The 26,606-nt window shown below is 44.0% G+C and overlaps 2 protein-coding genes across 7 annotated transcripts; one reads left to right on the forward strand and one right to left on the reverse strand.

Moving 5' to 3' along the window:
* Positions 1 to 1,120: 1,120 nt before the first annotated feature.
* ptbp1b (polypyrimidine tract binding protein 1b) lies at positions 1,121 to 15,911 on the reverse strand (the record flags this gene model as incomplete). Of its 4 annotated transcripts, none has more annotated exons than XM_080009990.1 (14): positions 15,877 to 15,911; positions 9,624 to 9,684; positions 9,144 to 9,316; positions 8,452 to 8,598; positions 6,794 to 6,931; positions 6,596 to 6,706; positions 5,673 to 5,850; positions 5,477 to 5,554; positions 4,010 to 4,131; positions 3,593 to 3,626; positions 3,381 to 3,473; positions 3,059 to 3,275; positions 2,855 to 2,932; positions 1,121 to 2,455 (listed from the first exon to the last, which is right to left on the reverse strand). In XM_080009990.1, the coding sequence occupies exons 2-14, from the start codon at positions 9,634 to 9,636 to the stop codon at positions 2,323 to 2,325; spliced, it is 1,515 nt and encodes a 504-aa protein (XP_079866116.1). In that variant the 5' UTR covers positions 9,637 to 9,684; positions 15,877 to 15,911. The 4 variants fall into 4 exon arrangements, with proteins under 4 accessions (XP_079866116.1, XP_079866117.1, XP_079866118.1 ...); XM_080009991.1 differs by lacking the exon at positions 15,877 to 15,911 and adding an exon at positions 13,840 to 13,865; XM_080009992.1 differs by lacking the exon at positions 15,877 to 15,911 and adding an exon at positions 11,973 to 12,000.
* Positions 15,912 to 17,417: 1,506 nt separating this feature from the next.
* Positions 17,418 to 26,132, forward strand: LOC307235503 (ELAV-like protein 1). 3 transcript variants are annotated; one of them, XM_080007626.1, is made up of 8 exons: positions 17,418 to 17,517; positions 18,203 to 18,267; positions 18,633 to 18,692; positions 18,778 to 18,955; positions 20,821 to 20,924; positions 21,439 to 21,613; positions 21,734 to 21,959; positions 25,282 to 26,132. In XM_080007626.1, exons 2-8 carry the CDS (start codon positions 18,232 to 18,234, stop codon positions 25,610 to 25,612), a joined length of 1,110 nt encoding a protein of 369 aa, XP_079863752.1. In that variant the 5' UTR covers positions 17,418 to 17,517; positions 18,203 to 18,231; the 3' UTR covers positions 25,613 to 26,132. The 3 variants fall into 3 exon arrangements, with proteins under 3 accessions (XP_079863752.1, XP_079863753.1, XP_079863754.1); XM_080007627.1 differs by having other exon boundaries at positions 21,439 to 21,592; XM_080007628.1 differs by having other exon boundaries at positions 18,781 to 18,955; positions 21,439 to 21,592.
* The last annotated feature ends 474 nt before the right edge of the window (positions 26,133 to 26,606 follow it).

A 26,606-nucleotide genomic window follows, 5' to 3' on the forward strand; every position in this document is an offset into this window, starting at 1 on the left:
TGCCTCAACGAAAAATAAAACCTCCAATTAAAACAGAAAAAATGTAAGTGTTGCAGTGAAAATATATACACAGGGATGTGAACAGAACCGAAAATTAAAATAACTTATTTTTTTGCGGTTATAAAATTAAAAAAAAAGTTACAACTGTTTAATTCAAGAACGTGCCAGAAATATAAACTGAACAACCTATATCATCCTATAAAATAGATCTCACTTTTCCGTTTCTGAATCATGTGAAAACTTCGATCCTCAGGAGTGTGCGTGTGTAATGTTTGCGCCAAAGATTGACAATAATCAACGATGGCGAACTGAAATGTTCAATGGCGCAAACTGCAATTCAACCAAACGTCGGAGTAAAATGTTAAACTTTATGGATTTTAGTTACACCTGCTTGAATCTTTAAGAAGCGGCATCAAACCCGATAGCAAACGATGCCCCGCGTTCCCATGGCAACCTTCAAACTGGGAGTCCCACCAGCAAATGAACGCGGGTTTACGTTGTGTTCTCGTGCTTATTGTCCTCACAAGTTACCGAGACAAATATTCCTTAAATGAACGTTCCACCTCTGAGCAAACTGAGAGCACATCATGTCCTTTGCTGCCGCCTAGCGTCCCACCCGGAGCTGCTCCAGCTTCTCATTTAGTAGGGACATTTCTAGCTTTTTAAAAAAGGTTCAAAAGTAATGTATGATCAAGCAGCCGCCCACATGAGTCAGTAGGGAAAAAAAAAAAAAAAAAAAAAAAAAAAAAAAATACTAACAGTGGAAAGTAAAGCACAAGTCATTAGTTACGGTACTAAAGTAGATGTTGTGAAAACGCTTTGCTCCGCTACAGTTTGAAGTCATTATAAAATCAAACTGCTGATCGATAACGGTCACTGGCTAATCGCTAGGACTCCTGTTTACTTTTATTATAAACAGTCAGATCTGCCTCATCATTTATACCTTAAGTATTATAGATTCTGTTGGATAAGGAAGAACTTTCTCTTTGTACTTTCTCCCGCTCACTGGTGGTGAGAATCTGCCGTTCATCCCTGGTTGTCATGGCGATGACCCAACTCTAATTGAAGTACAACTGAAACATGAAGTCAGAAACAGGTGACAACTCAAGTTTCAGGAAGTTCTTTAATTCCTTTTTGTGACACAAAGTCTAAGGCTCAGCGCTGGTCCCATGTTCAAAATAAACGTTTTTCATATAAAACGAATATTTCTCCTACTTAACTAATATGGTATAAAAACAGTTATTATATACAGTTCACCCCCCCTCCCCATACAGCATGTGACAAACTGAATGCTGAAGTGGGCAGGGCTTCCCTCCACTTCCTGTCCAGTCCTTCTGTCCATCCAGCAGGTGGTGCTGTTTCCCAGAATTTCCACAAGAAGTTCGTCACCATGTCACTGTTGAAATGCATAGTGGGAAATCCGGCTCCGTCCAGTCACCAGCCAATGCACCCTCCATGTTTAGAATGGGGGGGGGGGGGGGGGGGGGGGGGGTCACCCTCTATGTTTAGGGGGCAGAGAGAACATCCTGGTACTTAAGAGTTCTGGGCTTCATGTGAACGTCAGTTTGGAGCAGAATTTGGACCAGAATACAGTACAATCACTAAGTTGTGTACTGGTAGTAAGTAGTGTACTGGCAGTACAGTAGATAGTGTACAGGCAGTACAGACAGTAAGTATTGTACTGGCAATACAGTACAATCAATAGTGTACTGGCAGTACATTTGGTCAGAACTTGGTGCTGGCTCTGCTGTGCGTTGAAGGCACTCATGGTTCAAGTCCAGACCTGAGGCGGACCACGCCTCCCAAGGCCTTTTTGGTTTTAGCTGAAACGGAGCAAACTGATAAATAGACCAATCAGAGGCACCGCAGGAGAAGCGCCAATCACGTTCCTCTGATTGTGAAAAGGCGGAGCTTCGAAAACAAAAGTTCAGGAATGATTAAAAAGTTTTGCTACAGTTTGGATTTAAATAATGATTGCATACATGGAAATAAAGTTTAAAAAGGAATGCAGATGAAAACAAAGTTCCTAAAAACACCCGATCGGCTTCACACTACAATCACCCAAAGAACACGAAACACCCAGAAGATACAACACCTGAAACTTCTGAAGCCTCAGAAAACACTGAAACCTCCCAGTTAAAACATGATGCAGGTCCAGAACCAAGGCACAGCGAGCGTCTGGGCCGAGCCGGACCAGAACCTATGCTCCTCTGAGAAGATGGTGGAGAGCAGTTTAGATCCAGGAGGCGGAGCCAGTCAGGGGCGAGGACAGCCGGTGGGCGGGGCCTGCCAGGGGCAAGGCCAGTCCGGCCAGACTGCAGCTCAGATGTTGGACTTGGAGAAGGAGACCCTCAGGTGGTGGTTCTCCCCCAGGTCGTGGTTGTGGAACTCGATGAGTGAATCGATGGCCTCGTCCACGGAATCCATCTGGATCAGCGCCATCTTGTGGTCCTTCCTTAGGGCACCACAATGGATAGGGAATTAATTTGTTTTAGATCAAATTAATCTGTGGAATTTTTTTTTTTTTTTAAATACACATCAGCTGTGGAAAGGAAGCGTGGACTGAGGAAAAGAAGGATAGAATAATGAAAGGTAGGTAGGAACAAAGCGAGGATGAAATGGTAAACTGAAAATTTGGGTTAGGGTTAAGGCTAGGCTAACCCTAACCCAATATATCGCTATAGAACCATATATTTACAGTCATAGAAACAATTGTTAAAGCTGCATTTAGCTTCTGGGAGTTTCTATAGAAGCAGGGCAGGCCTATAGAAGAAACTGTGCAGTCTGACAAAAGCGGGTGGGGTTAGGGTGATTGGGGCAGGCTTTAAAGGGCGAAGCCCCAGGAGGAACTCACTGGAAGAACTTGAAGGCCTTGACTGTCGCTCCTGAGCTGGAGAAGAGCATCTTCAGGTCCTCCTCAACAACAGACGGCCTGGAGGACAGACAGTCCATCAACACAAGACAGAAAACTTAAAATCAAATGTAATAAGACAATCTAAAATAAAATGGATCTCACAGAAACATAATATGGTCAGATGCACGGTGGGTGGGGGCTCACGGGATGTTTGAGAGGTGCAGGGTGGCGGACGGGGGGAAGATGTTGGAGTAGTTCTTGGAGCCGGGCTTCTTAAAGCGGTGCAGGGGGGAGCTGCTGTAGTCACGGGTCAGACCCTGGTCCTCGTGGCCCTCACGGGGCAGCTGCACGCTGCAGTGCTTGGACATGCTGATCCGTAGCGGCTTCCCATGCAGCCGCTGGCCGTTCAGGTGGCTCATGGCTGATAGGAGAAGGGAGGTGTAGCATGGCGTTACTGGGCTTAGAGACTCCATCCAACCAAAACACACCGTTTGACTGTCAGCTCAGGTGGTGCTAGGGTCCTTACCCAGCTGAGCCTGCGTGCTGTCGGCCATCTGCACCAGAGCGTTCTCCTTCTTGTTGAACAGAATCTTGACTCTCATCACATCACCGTAGACGCCTGAACAACGACACAGTGATGGAACGATATGAACACACTGATGGTTACCAACCATCACTCTGTTCATATCGATCATCTGTCTGCTCAGATTGATTATCCCCTCTTAATGAACGGCTCACCGAAAAGAATGAACAGACACTGAGGAGTGACTCTCTGGGGGAGGGGGCAGCACAGCAAGGGACGACCATACATCCACAGCCCAGGACGTTTCCATGGCAACAGGGGGGGAAAAAAACAACACAGTAGAAGCGATAAGGGTTATATATTAAGGAGGGGGTGGGCGCAGAGAACTCAAAATGTACAGTGACAAATAAGGAGTGTTATATTGATCGTAGCAACAAGTAGTATGCTAGTGCGTATTAAGTAGTATGCACTAAGACGTATGCTAGCGTGTACTGAGGAGTAGTCGAGTGAGAGCTTTAAAGCGCTGCAGGTTCTGATCGGTCACTTTCACCACTAAAAAACGGGAAAGTGAAACGATTAGTGATGCTAGTCAGGTATGAGAGAGACAGACAGGGCGACAGACAAACACTGACCTCTGGGTTCAGGTTGCTAACCAGCAGCACGCTGTTGGCGGGCGTCAGGGTGGAGAAGGGGAGGCGTCCTGCCGCAGGCAGTGTGAGGGACAAAGTGCCCGGCAGTGCGGGGACCGTCAGACCTGCAGGGGGTGACAGAGCAGTGTGAGCCAACTGTTACCACTTCAACGTGCCTGTCGTGATTCGTCAGTAGTGCCACCATCTGGCACTGGCTCCTGTAGGACAATGTCAGGCCTGTCGATTTTTGTTGGACGAGTCATTTTAAGACTATTTTAGCCACTGATATGATAGTATAATAACACAAGTACACCCTTTCAAATAGCAATGAATGTTTAATTATTAGGAATATTCAGACATCGTAATAATCTCTAAATAAACACAACCAACAAATAAAATGGACTCTCAGGCTCAAGTTACACGTTATCTTCCCCTGGTTCTGTGAGTTGCCCCAGCCCCACCCAAGGTGAAATGCCAACACAGCGAGCCCAGAAATTAGTTGTTTATGGTTCATTCGGCTCAGTCGTTTGTAAAATGGTTTGCACAATGTAAGAAATACGTTTGTCTCAGATTTTCTTTTTAACCGTAAGATCTGTAGTATTTATCTTTATTGCATTATGTGCATTTGTATATTGTGACAATTCTTTCCATAACGTGTTTTTATTAAGTTTGAAATGTACAACATTTTGCCTTCATCACATCATTTATAGGGGATGGTAGCTCAGGCGGTAGAGCTGATCGTCTAGTAATCTAAAGGTTGCTGGTTCGATCCCAGGCTCCTCCTGCTAGCATCTAGTGTCCTTAAGCAAGACACTTAACCCCTAATTGCTCCTGATGGCTGCGTCCGGTGTTTGAACAAATTGTAAGTCGTTTGGATAAAAGCGTCTGCTAAATGTAATTTAGCTGGCACTTTTGTTCAAAGCCACTTCCAAATATATTTCCATTGGTTCAATAAGTAGAGTAGTTATGGATAAAACAAAAAAGAAAACAGATGATTGACGCTATGAGCAGCAGAAAGCAGCATCTGTAAAGTGGCAGCAAGTCACTGCATGGATTTAAGCATAGATAACACTCAGGCAGGGACTATGATTGTGGTCACTGAAATCGTGATCCGCTCTTATCTTTGAGTTTTCAGTGGACCGTTTAGGTTTTGTCATATTGATACTTTGAGTAGCGGCGTCACTCCCCGGCATTGTGAACGCCCCCGGCCCCCTTGTGTAAACAAACACGCATGTAAACACAACAGGCAATTACGAGGTCATGTCCATATATCGTACGATAAGGTGACATGTAATTATCGCAACAGACCTAGACAGGATTGCACATTGTGGTATTTTATACAGAATGATGTTTAATATTCGTATTATTTCAGTGACTCAGAACAAACACCAAGCCAAGAGCCAAGACCAGGGCATTGTGTGCACGTCTGGTAGATCTAGGTCTCTAGATCTATGGTGCGATGGGACTGACCTGCCTGCTGGATGGTGAAGGCGGGGGAGAAGGTGTGGGCTGCCGCACCGTATGGAGTTGCTGAGATCAGACCTGGAGCTGGGGGGGGGGGAATAACAAGTGACGTAGTCCATTTCCCTCCAGCACCGACTAACACACAGCTTTCTACTCTATCTTCCTGGTTCAGTATCTCTGGGTGGAGGCTGCTGGGTCTTACGGAAGGCCGTTGCCATGGCGGCGTGCTCCAGGCCTGGCTGGCTGTCCCCGGTGGGCAGGTCCGGTCGCGTGTAGTCGCGGCTTTTGTCGTTGTTGTACTTGACGTTGAGGCTGGTGAGTTTGGAGAAGCTGATGCGCAGAGTGCAGCAGGCGTTGTAGATGTTCTGTCCATCCAGAGACTGGAGGACCACAGACACAATGTGACTTTACTATGTTAGTAAATTACGCATAAGGCGTGGCAATTCTGTTTGTAGTAATAGTTTAAACATGCAGACTGTCTCCCTGAACAGACTGAGGTAAACAGTACAAGTCCCCCCCCCCCCAATAACATCATAACAATTTGCTGACAACAGCGCAGGGCATCCATTAGTCGAGCCCAGGAGAATAGCACTCTGATCAAAACATTTAGAAATGACTTCACAGCAGAAGAAACTGTTCACAAAACGGCCAAGTCAAAATGAAAAGCCTCATTTCCACGACCGTTCTGAGGCTAGTGTGCTACCCAGCCGAGTCGTGCTGTTTAGCCCTCTTGTGCTCGGATAAGGTTTGCATACCACCAGCAACGGAGCTGGAATCAGCACCAGGAAGTCCTGAAGAAAAACTACAGTGACGACAACAAGTGACGCTACGTGTCAGCGACAACGTTGGTCAATGTCATGCAACAGTTCTCAGTTTCTCGGATTCTTTATCGCTGTTGTTCAATTATGTATGAAGCATCCGTTAAAGCTATGCAGCAAGTATCATTTATTACCAGCTACCCACTGTTTGTTTGACGTATCAATAAGCATGTTCTACCATTGGGGGAAAATCCAGGAATAGGAACCGTTCCATGCCAAACTGTGTGTAGTTACTACCGTAACCAACTGTGCTGAGAACTGTTCGGCCAGGTTGCTGCTGCATTTGGCCTGCAGTGGCAGTACTCACCAGCTTAGCATGCTGCGCTGTGAGGCCGTCAGTGTACTGAAGAAGAGCCTGGAACTGGTTGTTCTTGGTGAAAGTGATGATCCTCAGAACTGTCCCGAACCGGGAGAAGATCTGAGGAGCAGATGTCAGAACTCAGAACAGTGGTTCAGGCTTCAATATCTTGGTTGAACTTGGGGGAATAAGTTTGGGTGGCGTTACCTGGTGGAGGGCATCCAGCGTGACGGGGTAGAAGGCGTTCTCCACCACCACCCTCAGAACAGCATTGGGCGCCTCGACGGCCATCGGAAGTGTGACGACCTGGGAGGAAGAAACTGCCTGAAGAGCAGCCTGAGCCCTCTGCGAGAGAGAAAAGATGAAGATATTTCATGATCTTGAATTGTGTCTAAATTTGCATTTCACCAGCTGGTAGTTCAAATATAACTTCTTCCAATTATTTTCCAGATTACCACATGGTACGTAAAGGATAACATAATATTGCTCAGAAATTATTTTATCACTTCTAAGTCTAACTTTAAAGTAGACAGTCTATTTTTGTAACTAGTAGTGGTCGAGCGATTAATCATGACAATATCTGCCATTTTGAGATTGTCACTGGCTGATGCCTGCACTCACAAGGCCGAAAAACAAAACGTCCGTATTAGTTGGTGTTTTACAGAGCTAGTGTTTTCAAAAATATAAATTTTGCTAGTTGACAGTGGACACTGAAGTGCCCTGCCTCCTCACACTACAGTGCGGACTGAGCACAGCAGAGATGATGTCTTAGTCTTAAAGGGCCAGTGCAGGCTTTTCGGTATTTACGCTGTTTGTTAAATTATCAGTGAAATGCAACGCAGAATGGGATGTTGGGCTAGAGCAGGGATGCATTTACATTAACAACAATCCTATAAATTTGTAGTATTCATTTCACTGTTATTTTTCTGTAATTCGTAATGATACCACCAGACGGTGCAATGCCGGGCCTTCTGATGTCAAGTCACTCTTCTTCGCTTCACCTGATCGTCATGTATGCGTCGTCCACAACAAAATGAAAGCGCAAAAAAAAAAAAGCGCAAAATTGACAGCGAGTGTCAGGTTTTCAACAAAGATTGAATTGCAAAATATTTTTCTGAATTACGATCAAAGGCTGTGTGTCTGATTTGCCAAGAAACAGTTGCAACTGATTTTGGGTTGGCTGTGGAAATACTGGCACACATGAATGAGCTGAACTTGAAGCTACAAAGGAAAGATCAGTTTGTATACGACATGTATTCAAACGTGAAAGCCTTTGTGGTAAAATTGACTGACATCCGACAGTTGGCACAGATGATGCTGGCGTTATTTGGCTCTACATATGTGTGAACAGACTTTCAGTGTGATGAACATAAACTAAACACGCCACAGAGCCCAGCTTACTGATCAACACCTGAACGCTCTCCTACGAAATTCCACAACGAAAGTGGCACCAGGTTTTGATACGCTGGCAAAAAAAAAAAAAGCGACCAGCAACACTTGTCATTAAATCCATCAATGGGGAGTTTTGTATTTTTTATTTTAAAATGAATTGAATTAAAAAAATGGGATAAGAGGAAAAAGATTTCAAATATATTTTACACTTTATGCTTGCTCATTTTTCACCTCATCTACTAATGGTCTGGCCCACCGGTCAGCTTTAAAAACGAAACGTGGCCCTCGAGCCAAAAAGTTTGCCCACCCCTGTGCTGGAGCCTTCCACTTTAATTTCTACGTAGCATCACAAGAGGGCACCACTAGCTAGCATTAAGATGTAGTGGTTGCCCATGGCAACAGTCATCATTAGCAGTAACTATTCACTATTTCCAGTATTCCACAGAGTGATAAGACGTGTTGGCATGCAGTACCAGCTGGTTAGGACAGTTGTCAGTCTTAAGCTCCTTGTGGGTTGAGAACTGGACGTAGACCGGCTGGTTCCTCAGCATTGGTGGAACCGTGGAGTAACAGTTGAGCAGAGTCTGAGCAGCTTCCTCAGAGTGCATCTCTATGAAGGCCTGCAAACACCGACATAAACTTTGTCAGTCCAAGTTACAAAGACATACAGCAGGGCATGGTTATTAGTGTGGTGAAATGCAACGTATAACTGTTTACCGACTTGCGGGGGGGTAACATTACAATAAGAGGATAAAACAGAAGCTGACAAAATGCACAAGGATAAAATTTCAAAGAATTTTGAAATAAGGGGAAATCAAATACATTTTTATTTGTGACTGCTGAATAGTACAATATTTGCATTGAAGAGCCAAATCAGATTTTATGGACAATTCTGAGTCAGTTCAGCCCTACAAGTAAATAATCTGACAAAAGTGTGCAAAGTTGAAATGAGCAGAGAAACTGAAAAGCTTTGTTTCTCCAGAAGCCCATGATCATAGGATGAAGACCATTAATGAGAACTAAATGATTGTGTTTATATATTTCATATCCTGCAACTTTTACCAGCAAAAATTAAATAAAAAAATGTAATGAGCTCAATACCGTAGTGCTGCAGATAGTCACAGCCCTAATCGTACATTACAGAAAGATAAAGTAGTTAACCCACCTGGTTTTTGGCTTTGAGCATCAGCAGGTTGGTGACAGTGCCAAAGGGAAGGCCCAGGGAGATGACCTCTGTCTCGGTCACGTCGCTGGGGAGCTTCCTGACGTGGAGGACCCTGGAGGGAGTCCCAGTGCACCTTAGGTCGCCTTTGAACTTCTTGCTGTCGTTGCCATTTGCTACGTGGGACAAATCACAGTGAACACACAGCGTTGTACCATCTCCCAGCTAACCTTTAGTATTTTTACAAATATGTACATGTTACTGCAAATGAAAGGACAAATTTAAATAAATAGTCATACTAAATATTGAAAGCAGGTTATGAACACTGTGTAGCAAACCAGACCACAACATTCCAAGCATGAATCTGATAGTCAGTAAAGCAAAACACATCATTTGGCCCAGATTAATGTAAACTACTACTACAAGTATCTGACATTTCAACATTCAGTGTGTATCCAGCAGCAGGGGGCAAAAACCACTGACCTGGGGTGCTCATGATAAACGAACTGTTGGAAACACAGGAGAAAAGCTCTTCTGACCCTCTCTGCAGAGACAAAGAAGAAAACAATAAAGCAGCTTCATAAAGATCTGCATCCATGACCTCTGGAATAAATAAGTTATTCCATCACAGTGAAGTTTAAACAGCAAGACAAGGACAATTTCTTACAGCGAAAGGCATTTCAACAAAACCTCAGACACAATAAGATAACAGCTTTTAAAATATCAGCGCAACTAAGACCTTGGACACTCTGAATACTGGCAACAAACTGAAACATGAAGACTACGCTGGTGCAAATAGACTTATTCATCAAAGAAGCAGGCTGTGTGGGGGTGGGGGCACAAGCCTCTGAGTGCTAGTTTCACCTTCAAAATGCTCAAGTTCCAATTGCGCCACTTACAAGGTGATTTATACAAAAAAATAAAAACCCCCACCCTCCACTCAGGTAGTATCCAGGCCTCCTGTCGAAGTAAGACCCCCCCCCTTTAACCAGGTAGGACTGGGGGCGGGGTTCAGCGCCTCCTTTCAAGCTGAATTCTTCTGCAGGGAATTCAATGAGAGCCAGATGTGGGAGGCGGTTTAACAGCACCGTGGCGTTTCTAACCAGCCTGTAACAGCATTGAGAGACACACACAGCAGGCTTTGTCCACAGCTAACATGCTAACAGGCTGTACTGGGCCTGTGTGTCCAAGAAGAACAAAGGTTTTGATCCATGATATGCACCAATCTGCACTGGAGCTTCACTGCAGCAAAATAACGGTTTTAAACAGCGTTTGTTTGTAGCTTTGGGAACTGAGCCTCACCCAAGACATGATCTAGAAGAGTAATTTCAAGAATCCAGCTAAGGCTCACACTGAACTACACTGTAATTTTAGATCTAAACTACGGTTTGACATTTTTTATCTTCAGACCAAATAGATGATTTTCTAACTACTCCACTGGACAACTACCCTGTTGGTGTGGAACTCGCTGCAACCAGGAGGGGGCGCTGCACTCTGCCTGTAACCGGCAGATAAAAGGCCAGAGCGAAGACAATGGAAGAATGAGGCCGTTGCCGGGGGCAGCTGTGAATGTCATTCCTTAGCCATGGCAACGTCAACACCAGTCTCCAGGTGAGACACCTGGACGTCCTCAGAAGCAACAGAGAGATGATTGTCCGAGCGACTGTTTAAGCACCACTACGCCAAATACGGAGTGAAGCTGCATTTGACCTTTATCACATTATTCAGGTCAGAAATCCACTGCTACAGATGATGCAACAGCCACAGCGACTCACAACACAGGAGATGGAAAGTGAACCTAGAGCCCACCTGAATCTGACTCTAGATCGGAGTGCTGTTTTAAAGCATGAGAAATGTGAATAAACTGTAATTACAGTACTACAAGACTTTAGTTAAATATTATAATATGGAGTCAGAAGGTTCCTCTTGCAATAGGAACAACCGCCAGCTCAACTTACTGATCCATCCATTAATTATGGAGGAGAAACGCCACTGTTGGTGTCCTGTAACGCCACGTCTATACGGTCGCCTGGAAACCCCGAGCTTCATCTCAAATAAATGAAAACCTTTACATTCATTTTACATTTATAATGAAACGCTAGTTGGCTGTCAGGTTTAGTCAGAGGAGCTGAGTGGAAAACCATACCCAGCTGCCTCTTGTTCTATTAGTTTCTATTCTGGAAATAGTTTGCTTGACCTTGTTTCCCATTCAGATTTTAAATAAAGTTTTGACGTGATCTTGTTGCGCAGGTTCATGTTGCACCGTAAGCCGACTGCTCCAACCAGTTACATACTGGTTCAGTCACAAATCAGTGAATCCTGGTGTAGCGTCAGCACTGAACAGACCAGGAAGCTAATTTCATTTGCAAGCAGCCCTTCCCCCAGAGCATCCCTCAGGCCGACCAGAGGTAAAATGGCTGCCGCTGTCATGGAGGAACAGCCTGTCTTTCTAAAAAAGGTACTGATCATGAGAATCTGAGTTGTATAAAACTGGAGTAGAGAAAGTTCTAACAAAATAAATTTAAGAATGTAAAACTGCTTGGAAAACAAAGATCACATGAAATTTTAACTGTATGGCCCAGCGCAATTAAAGTTCAGCTTAAAGAGAGTCACATTTATGAGAGATACCTATCCTAAATACAGATACCTCAAAGAACACCACGAGGAATGTTGCATTAAAACACATTCCAGAAGTATCACCTCTTAATCTGGCGTCAACACGAGACACTGTTAAACGGCATCTGTAGAATCCTAGCTGCTGAGATGCGGAGCTCATTGAGCGTGTTGGTTTTAAATAACATGCCCGAGAGTTACAGTAATTAGAGGACGCACCCCAGAACAAACACCATCCTTCCCAAGGTAGGACCTCCGTCTGTCGGCCTTCACGTGGAAAGCATCTGTAGCTTCTCCTGAAGATCCAGGCGGTACAGAAACAGAATCCACATTACAGACGTTCTGATAGAGACAGATTTGCTCTGGTATTACAGTTAAACAACCTGCATTGGCCTTATGGTACGGTCACACCACCAGCAACAGGGGGGGGCTGCAATGCATTTCAAACAGAGCTTGACTTCATCCAGCTGCAGGGGGCAGAGTGACAACGAGCTCACAGTGACCAGGAAAGTCGAGCAGGTTTTAACTTTATGCAAATGAGCAGTGCCATGTGATAGCCAGTAGGAGGGAAGATACTCTCGCTGATACTTGGAATACAGATGTTCGGACCATTGCATTGCTCATACACATCTTTTTTGAAATGGAAAAACGTCACTTAAACTATCTATGAAATAAAGAAGATGTCATTTTGTGTTTCACCAACAGGGACAATTCTTTATTTTAAGGGTCAGATGGCAAGAATGTGATTTTTCCAAGAGGTTATTTTGACAATTAACGACACCATTTTAATAAAAAATAAGTAGACATGGCACCATCTCTAATGTATATTAAATACAGAAATGGAGAAGTTTGAAATGTTTGGCGTACCCACAACAGCCAGTCGATTTTGAGCTGACACGCCCACCAATGCCGAAGGGACAGAAGCCCCGCCATCGGCGGTATGATTGTACGGCGACAAATGAGAGCTGCTTGGTTGCCGGCAGTGTGACCCTACCATTACTTTGTTTAAATAATATAGTAAGCCACAAGGACAACCCTGTCCCTTTGGACACAAACCCTCCATAATGTTCAGAACCAGACCCCGCATGCACTTGAGTCTAGGGGCCATTTAAAAAGGGGGCAGGGCACATGATAAATTAATGTCCCTGCTGGTGTTTGACCTCCACTAGAATAATCTGAACAGAGTGAGGCTCCAGCATCAGAGTTTGGAAAGTAATCTAGTCCAGTCCTACTAAACTATTAACTAGCTGAGCCTGCTGACGGGAAAAGACACACAAAGACAGCAGTGCCAGACTTTGCGGGCCTGGAATGTCTTTGCAGCATTCCAAAAAGGACCAAAGCCACCCCATAATCACCGTTTCCACAGCAACAGCCACGAGCCAAGCAGATGAGCAGTTAAAGTGTTGAGGGCACTGTGCTGGGAGCAGATCAACTAAACTACAGTTAACCACAGCCTATACTTCATTACATGCAACATGTATGCAAACTGCATGGAAACATGGCATTTACCTGCATCCAAGCACAGATTTAGTCTTTCAGCACATTCTATACTTGTCCTTCTTAGTCAAACTGCAGCTCAGAGAAGAACATTCCAGAAACACAACAGCAACTGGTTCCTGCCCCAGGACACCAGGGATTCGCTCCGAAAACCATCTTTAATAACACCTTCCATTTCTCTACGGCGGCAGCACACATTCCTCTGATCACAGCAGAAATAAACTGATCCGTTACATCAGATTAGTCGCATCGAATACACTGCACAATGCGCCAGGGAATCTTAAATTGGTTTAGAAGAGGAAGCGAAATTAAAGGGAAACATAATGAAAAAAATGAAAAAAAAAAAGGGGGGGGTTGATTGGTTTGTTAGAGGAAAACAGCAGTTCTGCATCAACACAAGCCCTCGACGCCAGTCCTCAGTTCAAAACCAACTAGTTTGTCAGCGGCCTCACAGAGCGACAGATCAGAGGAAGGAATGCCCTCCTACGGACGAATGAAGCCACTGGCTAATCAACTCATTACTTCCATGTGATTTGTCATCCTGCAGAGGGAGAGGATGAAAGCAGAGGGAGGAGATGGAGGTGCCTACCTTCGAACCAACTGTAATATCGGGGTGGACACTGCTGGGAAGAGAAGACAGCCATGTTAGAAGCAGCAGGGGAAAAAAAGTGAAAAGTAAAATAAACCAGGATTAAAATAAACAGAAATGAACAGCTGAAAAGCAAAGAAAAAGCGCGTCAACAGAACATGAAAACCCAAATAAAGCGATGGAGCTGAATGAGAGGGATTAGTAGTTAGTTCCTGAACTCTGGCATGAAGTCACTCCACTGATCCCATACAGAAATCCTTCCTCCTAAACCCCCAAACTAGATGCTGGAGATGCTTGAATGGCGAAGCTAGAAGAACGATGGACCAGTAAGGAGCTACAACAGAAAACTGGGGTCCAGAGACACAAGGCCATGTTTGACATTACGAACAATTCCTAAACAAACCAAACTACAATCATGTCGTTTAAATCCAACTCAGAGCTGACAGTTTCAGTTTTTCTTAGATGTAACAGCACAGAGGCGCTAGTCGCCTAGTGACATCTGTCCAAGGGGGGGGGGGGGGGCGGCGAGCCGACTCTTCCAAAGTCCAAAATGGTGGACGACCAAGCCTTGTTTGCTCTGGCCACCACAAAGTCCAGGACACTTCAGTTCACACAAGGGTCCAGTTCCAAAGTATTTTAATGTAACATCCTCTCACAGCTGTCACAGTCAGGACATTTTGTCTTGAAATAATTGCCATTAAATATTTAATTGTCTTTCAGGTTCATTGTGTGCCTTCATCATCATATAACAATACACAGACATTTATAGGGTTGGCGAGCTCTCTGCACGAGTCGATTTGGATAGAGGGTCACACTGTCATTAAGATGCTCAGCTATGAACTGTGCAAACAGTCACAATTGAAACTTGCACAGACCTGGTTCACTGATACAAATTCTTCAAATCAAGCAAACACATCCACACTTTCATAAAAAAATAAACTCAAAGCAGTGCTCTGCATTCGTGGGGGTTTAGAGTCAAACTTAAGTTCTGTCATTTACATTGAACTGCGTATTTAATACAGTTAATTTGCCAATCAACTGATGGAAATACAAGCAATTAACATTATAGGCATTGCAATTATAACGTGGTCTTAAATCCCAATTTAAATAAAATAGATAGAAGTCAGAGAAATCCGAAGACCGACTGGGATTAATAAGGTACAGAAAAAAAAAAAAAAAAAAAAGATGAAAATTCTGTAATAGTGACAGTTCCACCATGCTCAGGTTGGGATTCTTCCACCGGGACACTGGATCGTCCTGGACCTCCATTACAATAAACCACACGAAAACCCGAAGAATACATTGCAACCCCTTCAGATGTGAATTGACATGCAATGGTTAACACCGAACCAGTGGATCGGACTGGGTTAACAGTGAACCAGTGGATTACATTCGTGGAGGAATTCCTTAAGCAGGGTGTGGTTTCTGGTTGTGCACTGGGGAAACACAGCCACTGTTTGATACATTAAAATATCCTGGTATACTAAACGGATCTACTTATAAATTACCGACAGTCCGCTTTTTCCACCAACAAATCGCTCGGTCTAAACTTCACACTGCCTGTAAAGAGCCCGACATGCCGTACGGGTAGGAAAATGCTATCATATGTGTTCAGGATATAAACACATCGGGGGTGTGTGTATATATATATCGGTAATAGCTCCTACCACCCACGGTGTCTTAATATGCATTGAAAGGCTGTAAACAACACGCACATCCTGCAGAGCCTGCTGGCCAGCAGAGCGCGACAAGGAAGGGCTAGCAGCGGCAAGCTGGCGGCACACTAGCGTCAAGCTAGCCGCGGACAAGCGGTGGGCCAGCGGTACACTAGCGGCGCACCGAAGTAGCATGAGGCTAGCAGGAACGACCCCCTAACTAGCTCGGTGTCCGTCGCGTCAACATCTCTGCCCCCTGCAGCAGCGTCCACCCGGGGCTGCTCACTAGCAGAAAGTCGCCGATTTTCGTCCGAATTTCCCCACCCTCCGCACAAAGACAGCCAGCTCCGGTGCTTCCTGGGAGCCGCAAAGCAGAACTCACCCGTCCATCGCACAACGCGGAACTGCGGCGCAACAGGTTCGACAAGCCGAGCGGCACAACAGCTTCTTATAGAGAGACAAAATGGCGGCCAGCTGGAGGCGGCTCTTGATTGGAGGAGGAGCTCGAGCTGGGGTCGTTCCCTCTGAACCCTGGCCTCTGATTGGCTGCAGCGACGAAACGTTCAGCTGCTTTGTACTGAGAATAAACACAGAATGGTGCGAAGAAAACAGTGTTTTTATTATTATTATTATTATTATTATTATTATTATTATTATTATTATTAAATAAAATATTACTTCTGATGGTTTTGTGTTTTAGGTTTCACATCTTGGGGGTATTTCCAATGTGAATGAATGTGAATTACACTAGTCTTCTTCTTGATCTTGATTCGATTATTTTCATATGGGCATTCTTGTGATTGATATATATGTCAGACCTACGGTTTAGCTTTAATACGGAAATCAACAGCTTTCTACATGCAAATGTATTCTATACCGTAGTCTGTTTTAGTGTGTGTGTGTGTGTGTGTGTGTGTGTGTGTGTGTGTGTGTGTGTGTGTGTGTGTGTGTTTGTGCGCTGCAGCTCTCATGTAGCCGCAGTATAAATAATATAAATCATTTGTGAATAAGCTTCTCGGCAAATGAGTGTATGTACTGATCCATCTGGTCCTCGATGAATAATACAAGCAGCTTCCATTTCCTCGCCCTCTACATGCGATCCTAATGTCTTTGATCTTATGGTAGAAGAAACATTATGATATTTGAATATTTTACACGTTTAAGAGACACAATGAGTTGCTGATCATGGATATGAGGTTTTCCCACCCCTTCTCTTCTCTTATTTGGGGAGGTTTCATTATATAAAGTATATAACGTATGCGACGTTTGAAATATAAAGACGTGAAGTCATTGTCCTGACAACATTATCAGTTTATTTGACGAAAACCCACCGCTGCATGCTCTCCAGTGCGCCACCGTGCGGCCGTTCTGTGCATAAACACATCAGTAATCTTGGCTTTTCCGATACTTTATTGGATGATTTTTTTTTTATAATAATGTTCTTACGCTGCAATGCAATAACATAAAAATTCTCTTTTTATCATGGAATACGGAAACAATTTATTGAAATGTTATTATTTTTATCTTATATAACTGATAATTTATGTGCTGCTCAGTTATTAGTATGAGGCTGCTGTTATTTGATGAATATTTTAATACATTTTTGATAGTTACAACAACAATAATAATAATAATAAAGATCACAAATGTAATATATTAAAATGTCATATATTCAATGTTTGAAATAAAAAAATAACAAACCATTGAGACGAGAAATAAAGAGAAACTAAAAGGACAAGTATCCCACCGTGATCTGGAGCAATTTCACAACATCTAAGAGAAAGAGCGTTTATTAAGTCACTCCTATTTTCATTTTCAAACGTCATCATCCAAGGGTACAAACATATTATTAATTTTATCCTTAAAATTATTTATAGTTTGTATTTTTGATTGTCGATGACGTGATGTTCGGACCGGAAGTGAGGCCGGAAGTGTCCGTGCCGCTGTGACCTCGCTCCAGGTCTTTTGTTTGCGGCGAAGCTTCAGTTCCAGCTCCATCTGCTGCACCGCACGGAACCGCACGGTGAGTGACCGAACCGCGAGGACCGCGCCGCGCTCTGCCAGGTTAGGGAGGCTACAGCTGGAGCTATCCGTGGGGTTAGCTGTTAGCCGTTAGCTCCCGTTCCCGCCCTCGGCACCGCGCGGCGCGGGTCCCGTTATCCGCAAATTAATCCCACAAAGCGGGTCATTGATTCGCTACTCTTCCCACAGGAAAATTCAACCCGCATCGGTTTGTCGACTGGCGTAGTTTAAGTTGTTTCACGTTGGCTCTGGTTATTGTGGCCTAGCTAGCGGCACGCGTCCGGCATGTGCCTGAGTGGCGGAGAACACTGTCTAAATACCGTCTAAATGCTGTTTGAATACTGTTTGAATACAGCGCTTGAATACTAAGTTCTGCTGCCTCTGAGCCGCGGAACAGGGTGGGGGAGCCTTTTCTGCTAAGAAGCGGTTGCTCCCGGTGTGAGCGGACCACCGTGTGGCCTGTGCTTCTCGGCCTGGGAGCAGCACGACCACGGGCATGATTCAAACGTCACATATCTTAAATAATACAAACCCCCAAGTTGAACGAATGAAGTTTAATTTATATATATATATATATATATATATATATAAATATAGATGAGTTTTCTGCGAGTCGCGTTAATTACTATGTCAGACTGTTATCCTGTAAAAAGCTGAACATTCCTGCTGCTTTGTGCTTTCTGCAGATTATCGCCCATCCAGTTGGAAGATCCTCATGGCTGTGAGACGAGGCCACATCAGATATCTTAAGGTCAGACCCTCCAGCTCCATGAAAACACTTTAAAGCAGTGATCTTTAACCTTCTCCATACCCAGGAGCCTCAGCTTGATCAGATTTATTCTCTGGACTCAAACTGAAATCTATATATATTTTTTATCATTAGAGCTGATTTAGCATCTCTAGTCAGGGAGATAGCCGTGACACCAACATCGAGACATTCTTCACTGGACATTTTAAAATTTAGATGAAAGAACAGTGATGTCTAACTAGTGATCATTTCTCTGGGGATCCGCTGGAAGCTGTGGAAGGGCCCCTTGGGGGCCCCTTGGGGTCCCCGGGCCCCGCGTTGAGAACCATAGCTCCAAGTGAATTGGATGTAAATGTGTCATGTTCCAGGTTTGTGAGGTCCAGTCTTCACAAAGCGAGTCCCAGCACAGCAAAGGAGCCAGCATGAAGGTAGGTACACACACACACACACACACACACATGTTGGTCCAGACAGGTGTTGTGTTTCTGAGTCTGTGTGTTTTTTTCCCCCCAGCAGCCCGAGGTGTTTGACAGTTGCTATGACGACCAGATGTGCGAGGAGGCGTCGGACGCCAAAACCAACCTGATCGTCAACTACCTTCCTCAGAACATGAGCCAGGAGGAGCTGCACAGCCTGTTCAGCAGTATCGGCGAGCTGGAGTCGGCCAAGCTCATCAAGGACAAAGTAGCAGGTACTACCACCATACCTGTACTGCTCTACTACTACTGCTCTACTACTACTGTTCTACTACTAGAACTACTGCTGGTTCAAATACTATTATCCTGCTGTCAGTCCTACTCCTGCACAGCTACTTGTCCTAGTTAGGGAGGGAGTTAATTGTCATATAAGTAATTGCCATTAACAATTAAATTGTCGTCTGTGTGATTTAATGCCACTATCTCAGTACAAGCTTATCACGGTGTAATATCGCAGGGTTATGATGAAGAGACTTTTATTAACAGTCAACAGGAAGATCACATTTTGGGTAGACCAGGGATCCAGACTGCAACCATTTTTAGAGACGGTGCAATTCAGATTCATAACTAGGACCAGCAGCAATTTGCGTGTGTGTGTGTTGGAGAGCTGAGGCTCTCGCAGTGTTCACAATATCAACATCAAGTGCTGCATTGAATTTTTATTTACGATTTAAAATGGGTAAAATCTTATTTCATTGTAGAGCTGTGAGCATCTCTCTCTCACACACACACACACAATGGACCTGTCTATGAATAGCCCCTCCTTTCCGTGCACACTCTGAATCAAAACACGATCATGCACGGCACTTTTTAAACATTCTGTTTGGTTTCGTACCGAAACCCGGTACCGGCTTGAAATCCTCTGTATGACACGCCGCCGCGTTCCTCTCTCATGCGACTGAAGCCAAACAGCAGTAACGCTTAGTCAATGTCACATTATGGTCGCTTAGCCAATCAGACAAAAGAGGCAGGTGGTAAAATATTTCACTACGATAATGTCTGGTTTATACAAACTGTTATTTGTTAACATGCAACACGTGAAAAGTGTGTGAAAAGTAATTGAAGGACAAATGGGTTTAGTTCATAAAAAATCTCTAAAATAGCACCGATCCACAAAAAAGAAAAAAGCTCTTAACCACTTAATGATTTTTTCAGTTAAAGCACTACTTCACTTTGTGACTGACACTAAAACAGCACATTGTTTTTTCTTTAAATTGTCTATTTATTACAAAAACATTTATCAGTTATACAGTTAAGATGGAAAAAATATGAATGTGTTGCGTTGAATGTTGATTTCAGTGGGGAGCACCAGTGCTACTCGTGGGAAAAAGTTAGTCTGGAGCCCTGTAGAGGTTTAAATCCCCCCCCAACTGATGGAAATGTAGCAAATTCATTTTAATTTTTTTATTTTATTTTTAATTTTTTTTGCAACTCTCTCTTTGCTTAAAATGCCCCTTTTTAATTCGGATGGAAACGTTTTTTTATTATTATGGAATGCTGAGGATTGTGCCAAATGAAGTAGTTTCGGCTGGGCCATGGCAGCTCTGCGTGGGAAGTCGCTGCTTCGTCCTCCTCTTCATCACACCAACCTTTTTGGTTGTTTGCTTTTACTCCAGATGTATTTTGATTTCTTTCTAAATTGTTTGGTGTGGAAAAACTCTGGATGTTTCCATGTGACTCCTGTTTCCAAACTGCTTAATTTTCTTTAAATATTATTGTAGAGAGAGAGAGGGAGAGAGAGATATAGATATATATATATATAGATCGATAGATATTATAACTATCTAGCTCCAGTATTAAAAGTTATATCTGCATTTTTTTATGTGCCTTTTTTCTATGTAATTAAAATTTTATTTGGTTTTTATTTTACACTGTGTTTTATTTTAGTTACTTGACTAACAATCACAGCGGGGGTTTTTTTGCCTTGTCTTCTGTGACACAAGCCAATCACATGGGAGTTGTTTAACAAAACGTACTGTATTTTTATTATTTTCCAGGGTGTCCATAAAGTGTACTGTGTGTACTCTGAGAGCAGCTGCTGCAGTTTTCTTGTTTTCTTTATGTTTTTGTGTTTCTCTAGGCCACAGTTTAGGCTACGGCTTTGTTAACTTTGTTAACCCTAGTGATGCAGAGAGGGCAATCAGTACCCTCAATGGCCTGAGGCTACAGTCTAAAACTATCAAGGTAATGTGAAAAGGTGCTTTTATTTCTTTGATTTGCTGCAAAATGTCATTTTTATTCTTTTAAAGATGAAGGTGTCTGCTGCAGCTAATCCTGTAATGTTGTGACACGCTGTCCCTTCGGCACATATTTATACTGGAGCTCCAACTGGTTCCCAGCCTCCGTGTGACATTGTGCCGAATCGAAGCTCTGAGGCCACCTCTCTGTTTTCTACCATGTTTTTATTTCCAGAACTTTCTGTTCATCTGAAACTGTTTTTTTTTATTATTATTATTTTTATATTTCTTTATATTTTATTTTTCTTTCCATGTACTGTGACAAACTTCTGGATGGCGACTGGGACTTTTACTTTTTTTTTTTTTTTTTTTTTTTTTTTTTTTTATACATTTACAGCAATCTCCTATATTTTCCTAAAGAGTGTATGTCAACAGAACGTGTTGTATGTATTTCATTTTTGTTGAGTTACTTTTCGTGTCGTTTTGGGCATCTGGCTCCCTCTGACGCTGTCTCTATTCAGGTGTCGTTCGCCCGTCCCAGCTCTGACAGCATCAAGGATGCCAACCTGTACATCAGCGGCCTCCCCAAGACGCTGGGCCAGCAGGAGCTAGAGGAGATGTTCACCCGCTATGGACGCATCATCAACTCCCGGGTGCTGGTGGACCAGGCCTCGGGTACGGGACAGTTCAGTGCAGGTTTTAGATCCAGTTTTACTTTGTGTGTGTGTGTGGGTGTGTGGTGTGTGTGTGTGTGTTTCGATTGAGATGGTTTTGCTGCTACACTGCTTGCTAATGATTTTTTCCTGCGCTTGCCAGGCGTCTCCCGTGGCGTGGCATTCATCCGCTTCGACAAACGCTCTGAGGCAGAGGACGCCATTAAGAGCCTGAATGGCCACGTGCCTCCCGGATCCTCTGAGCCCATCACAGTGAAGTTCGCTGCAAACCCGAACCAGATCAAGAAGTGCCAGCTGCTGTCCCAGCTGTACCAGAACCAGTCGAGACGCTTCGCTGGCCCTGTGCACCACCAGGCCCAGAGGTTCAGGTGGGGCACTGAGTTGGACCTTCATATGCTTTCACTGCAAATTAAGCCCTAAAACAATAACTTAAGATAGCACTTGTCAACACGAAGGGTCTGAAATGCTTCACACAACTAAGACACAGATCAAAGGCAATTGTGTAAAATAATATATAATAAATGCAGCAGTTTAAGAACAACCATGAGAATAATAGGAAAAATAACAATCTTAAACTACTTAACTTCCATTCTAAAACTAGCAATCAAAAATAAGATAAGATAAACCTTTATTAGTCCCTCAACAGGGAAAGTTACATCGTTCCAGCAGCAAAAAGGGGACAGCAGAAAATAAAGAGCATATCAAATACACACTATAAACAATATAAAATAGAGAAACATAAAAATAAAAAAATCACCATAAATAGGAACCAGATAGTACTAAGTGTATTGCACATATCTTGACAGATGATAAAAGCAGTGAGATGTTGGATCTGCAGTGAGTGTTACATCAACAGCCTAGCTTTTGAGTTTTACACTGGCAGGAGGCACTGTACTGCAGAATCACTGAGCCAGGTTGACAGTCTGTTATAGTCTAAACTTAAAACGTGGCTCTCAGGAAAAGGGGACAACCCGAAGGAGCTGACACTAGGCCTCCAGTGGAACTACTTGAAGGACATGATGGGCTACAAAAACAGGCTCATCTCATACCAGGGACCCACCATGAGGAATGTATACATACATACTGCTTGCTAGCCAGCATGACTTGAGCTATCCTCGATAAAAATCCTCGTACAGGATCTATGAAAGCAGGAGAGTGGATGGGACATCATAAAGCCAGAGGGCTTGTTAAAGGAATGGGACTCAGAACTAGCAAGCTCTCCCTGGCATTTGTATGCCTCGCTCCTAGGTACCCCCCTGTGCTGATACATCCACTTCAGTCAGAAATGCGTGTTTTCTGTGATGCCTCTGACCAAAAATGAACATGCCGATACTCGCGCAGCTTCATCAAGGCCAGGTCTTGTGTAGCCCCCGAGACGTTAGCCATCAATGCCTTGCCTAGAATTATGTGCAGCTCTCTCTGGTGCCCAGCTGGCTAAACTTCTTATTGCTGAACTCACTATGCCAATAGAGACAGTGACTCTTTGGACAGACCCCAAAACTGTCCTAGCCTGGTTAGTCTGATTCCTATCACTATAGGGTGTCTGTGGCCACAAGTGTAGCTAAGATTCAGACATTGAACAGCACAAATAGCTGGAGATATGTAGACACAAACAATAATCCAGCCGATTACATAATGCGAGGCAAAACCCTGCTGCAGCTCTATCAACCATCGCTGGAGTCAAGGCCCTCCAGCAGTGGTTGAGAGATGCTGACCACGGCCAGCCAACCCATGTAAGTCAATCAAATCAGAACCTAGCTGGAATAATCTGATAATGGAAACGAAGAATGCGCTTTATGGGACGGCAGATCTCAACTGAAACCCAGATAAATGATATGCTGACTCAGAAATATCTACTGCAGAGAGTCCAGTTAGTGTTTCTCTGAAGAACTTACTGCCCTTCATGCTAATAAGCCTATTCCAAGTAGTAGTAACTACTTCAGGAGACCCCTGTCTCCTGAATATTACCCTCAGCTCGGCCTTATCAGAGTGGGCAGCCACTAAAAATAGGCAATTGATGCCTTTCCCATTTCCAGGAGAGGACTGTCGTATGGTTGTTCGCTGTGGTCCCCACGGTGCAATCCCCACAGTCAACACATTTCATGGTCCCATATCAACAAACATGATTGCTAGAGGTGAAGGTCCGCTTTAGATCATCCAAATTGATCAGCTTTTCGTTGCCCCTTGCCTAGCACTTTTATAAATTAACAAATCTGCTGAAACAGTCAAAATTATTGAGACTATTTTGTCCTTGAGGGGAAAAAATATTGCGATAATTATCGTAGCGCTTTTTCGCCCAGCACTAATTTACATTACTTTGGACAAAAGCGTCTTATCAATGTCATCATGTAATGTAACCAATCACTCAAGCAGGGTTAGGAGAAACTGACCTCATGAAGACACACATAAGTACAGCTGTGTATCGTCTGCATAGCAGTCATGAGAGATCCCAAAGCAACAATGTACAAGTAGAGCAATATGGGTATAAGAATTGACCTGTGAGGGATTCCACATCAGTGGAGCAGAAAATTAGATTCTGTCCCCGATGACCCCCTAAAACGTCTTTTGGATGGACATGAGGTAAACCATCAAGGCCAGTATCAGTAATGCCTACCCTTTCTAACAAAATAATTTGGTTAATTGGGTCAAAAGGCAGGGCTCGGGTCAGAAGCACATACGTCGAATACTGGTCTTGTCTTGTTGTGGCAGCCATTTATTGTAAAGTCATTGATTCAGAAGAAGATTGTTTTCCACATATGCACTCATGCAGCGACGGCAACCAACACACACACACACACACACACACGCACGCTTCAAATGGTGGCTGGTGAAATTAGCTTTTGACCCATCCTGGCTTGTCCTTCCTCCGGGGGGGCAGCCAGGACCAGTGGGCAGCATACAGCGACGTGCCCGGGGACCAGTTACAAATGCCCATCGCTGGTCAGACGATGATGTTGTGCATGTTTTTGGTGGGGGTCCTTACTGTTACATGGAGGAAACCCCATGTGAGCACGGGGAGAACATGCAAACTCCACACAGAAGGCCCCTTATTGGGAGATAACCCGCTGGAGCGTGGTGCCAACAGCGCCTCAGGTGGGAATCGAACCCGGGACCTTCTTGCTGTGCCACCGTACCCACATTTTTTCAATGAGTGTCAGTGCTATGCTGCCTACAGAAGCTGGATTGGAAACAGTCAAAGATATGATTACCTTCAACAATTTTGATGAGAGATGCAACAACCTTTGCCAGCATTTTGGTAGCAGTGGCCGCTTAGAGATGGGACAGGTAGCTCAGGCTCCATGAGCCTGGGCCAACCCAGCTATATGAGGGGTTGAGTCGCCTGTTTAAAAAAAAAAAAAAAATTAAAATTGACAAAGGGAAGAATCCAGGGCAATGGGTACTCTTTAAGAAATCTGGGGGTAAAATGTTTAACTCAATTTCTTATATATATATATATATATATATATATATATATATAATTTGTTTGTTTTTATAATATGTTTTATGGAGGTTGGTTAATAAGTATGAGCATTCATAACCCGGGGACTGCCTGTACAAAGAATGTAGTAGCAATATAGTTCTGCTACGACAGTCCTAATAGGTTATAAAGTTGTGAAAGGGTTAACGTAGGGAGGAAAAAGGATCATGTGATTCTTCCTCCATGTTCTAACAGCTGCCTCTCCTCTGCAGGTTCTCTCCCATGGGTGTGGACCACATGGGTGGCGTTGGGGGCGTTGGAGCAGCGGCAGGGAGCAGCGCAGGGGGGTGGTGCATCTTCATCTACAACCTGGGCCAGGATGCCGATGAGGGGATCCTGTGGCAGCTGTTCGGGCCGTTCGGTGCCGTCACCAACGTCAAGGTGATCCGAGACTTCAACACCAACAAGTGTAAAGGTTTCGGCTTTGTCACCATGCTTAACTACGAGGAGGCGGCCATGGCGGTCAGCGGCCTGGACGGCTACCGGCTGGGTGAGAAGACGCTGCAGGTCTCCTTTAAGACCAGCAAGGCCCACGGCAAGTAGCCGCCCCCTGCTGCTTGCTTCATAGTTTACATGTTTCGTTTTTCGTGTTAAGACATCACCCTGTTAAGGGTGACAACCTTGTTTTGGTTCAATTGGAGCATTTATTACCCAGAATTCCGAGGGTTTTTGAGCAGCAGGCAGCCATGAGCTGAACTGGGGGGTTTAGCATGGTTCTGGGTTCTGGCACCATGCCTGGGGGGGGGGGGTTGTATATAAGCTCCAGGTTCTGTTTGCTGCCAGCTGCGTTTTATTAATGGAGATCATGTTTTTTCTTTGTAATTTTATTTCTGATGCCTGTCTGGTTGTGAGGTTCCTTATGATTGGCCAAGACACAATGTTGTAAATTCACCTTTCTGCTGTTTAGCCCTGCGCCCTTTCAGCAGCCAAATAAACACTGTTCTGATTGGACGCTGTCGTCTTCTTCAATCTGCATCCACCGTAAAGTTATTTTATGAATTTCTCACAAGAACAATGCGAGTTGACTGTCGACCTAAGACATTAACTAATAATAAACTTGAACTGATAATCGGAACTTGTTTGGTTCATTTGATTAAACCAACAACAAATGCACCTGTGTATCAAAAAATCACATTCTGTTGGAAAAAGGAAGTTGAAGTCCTGTAAAGCGATGATAAATGTGTTGAGTTTGTCACGCCACAGACGAGTGTTATTAACCACCGAGCAAAACTTCAATGATTCAAATAAATTAATAAATAAAAGTATATCAAATTAGGTTTCAAAATCGTTAATAAAAAAAGGTGCTGAAACCATGCCCCATCGCGGGAGAGGTGCAGCCTCTCAAGTGTCAAATACCGCTGATCCAATACATACATGTACCATTTCTAAAACCAATAACGGGCTGTTTTTCGTTGTTTTGATTTTATAATGGATTTAAAAATAGAACATGCGAAAAAGGGATATTTGTTGCGGGGGGCGTGGTGGCTCCCCCAGCTCCGTGCGCTCCCGGGGTTCTCTTTACACGGAGCCGGGGGAG

The sequence above is a fragment of the Zeus faber genome (assembly GCF_960531495.2).
Source record: "Zeus faber genome assembly, chromosome: 1".
In the NCBI taxonomy this organism is placed as follows: Eukaryota; Metazoa; Chordata; class Actinopteri; order Zeiformes; family Zeidae; genus Zeus; species Zeus faber.

Excerpts from the sequence above, each read along its gene's own strand:
- LOC307235503 (XM_080007626.1), top strand. The coding sequence starts at position 18,232 with ATGGCTGTGAGACGAGGCCACATCAGATATCTTAAG. Across the intron at positions 18,956-20,820 it reads CATCAAGGACAAAGTAGCAG|GCCACAGTTTAGGCTACGGC; the intron begins GTACTACCACCA and ends GTGTTTCTCTAG. Across the intron at positions 20,925-21,438 it reads TACAGTCTAAAACTATCAAG|GTGTCGTTCGCCCGTCCCAG; the intron begins GTAATGTGAAAA and ends GTCTCTATTCAG.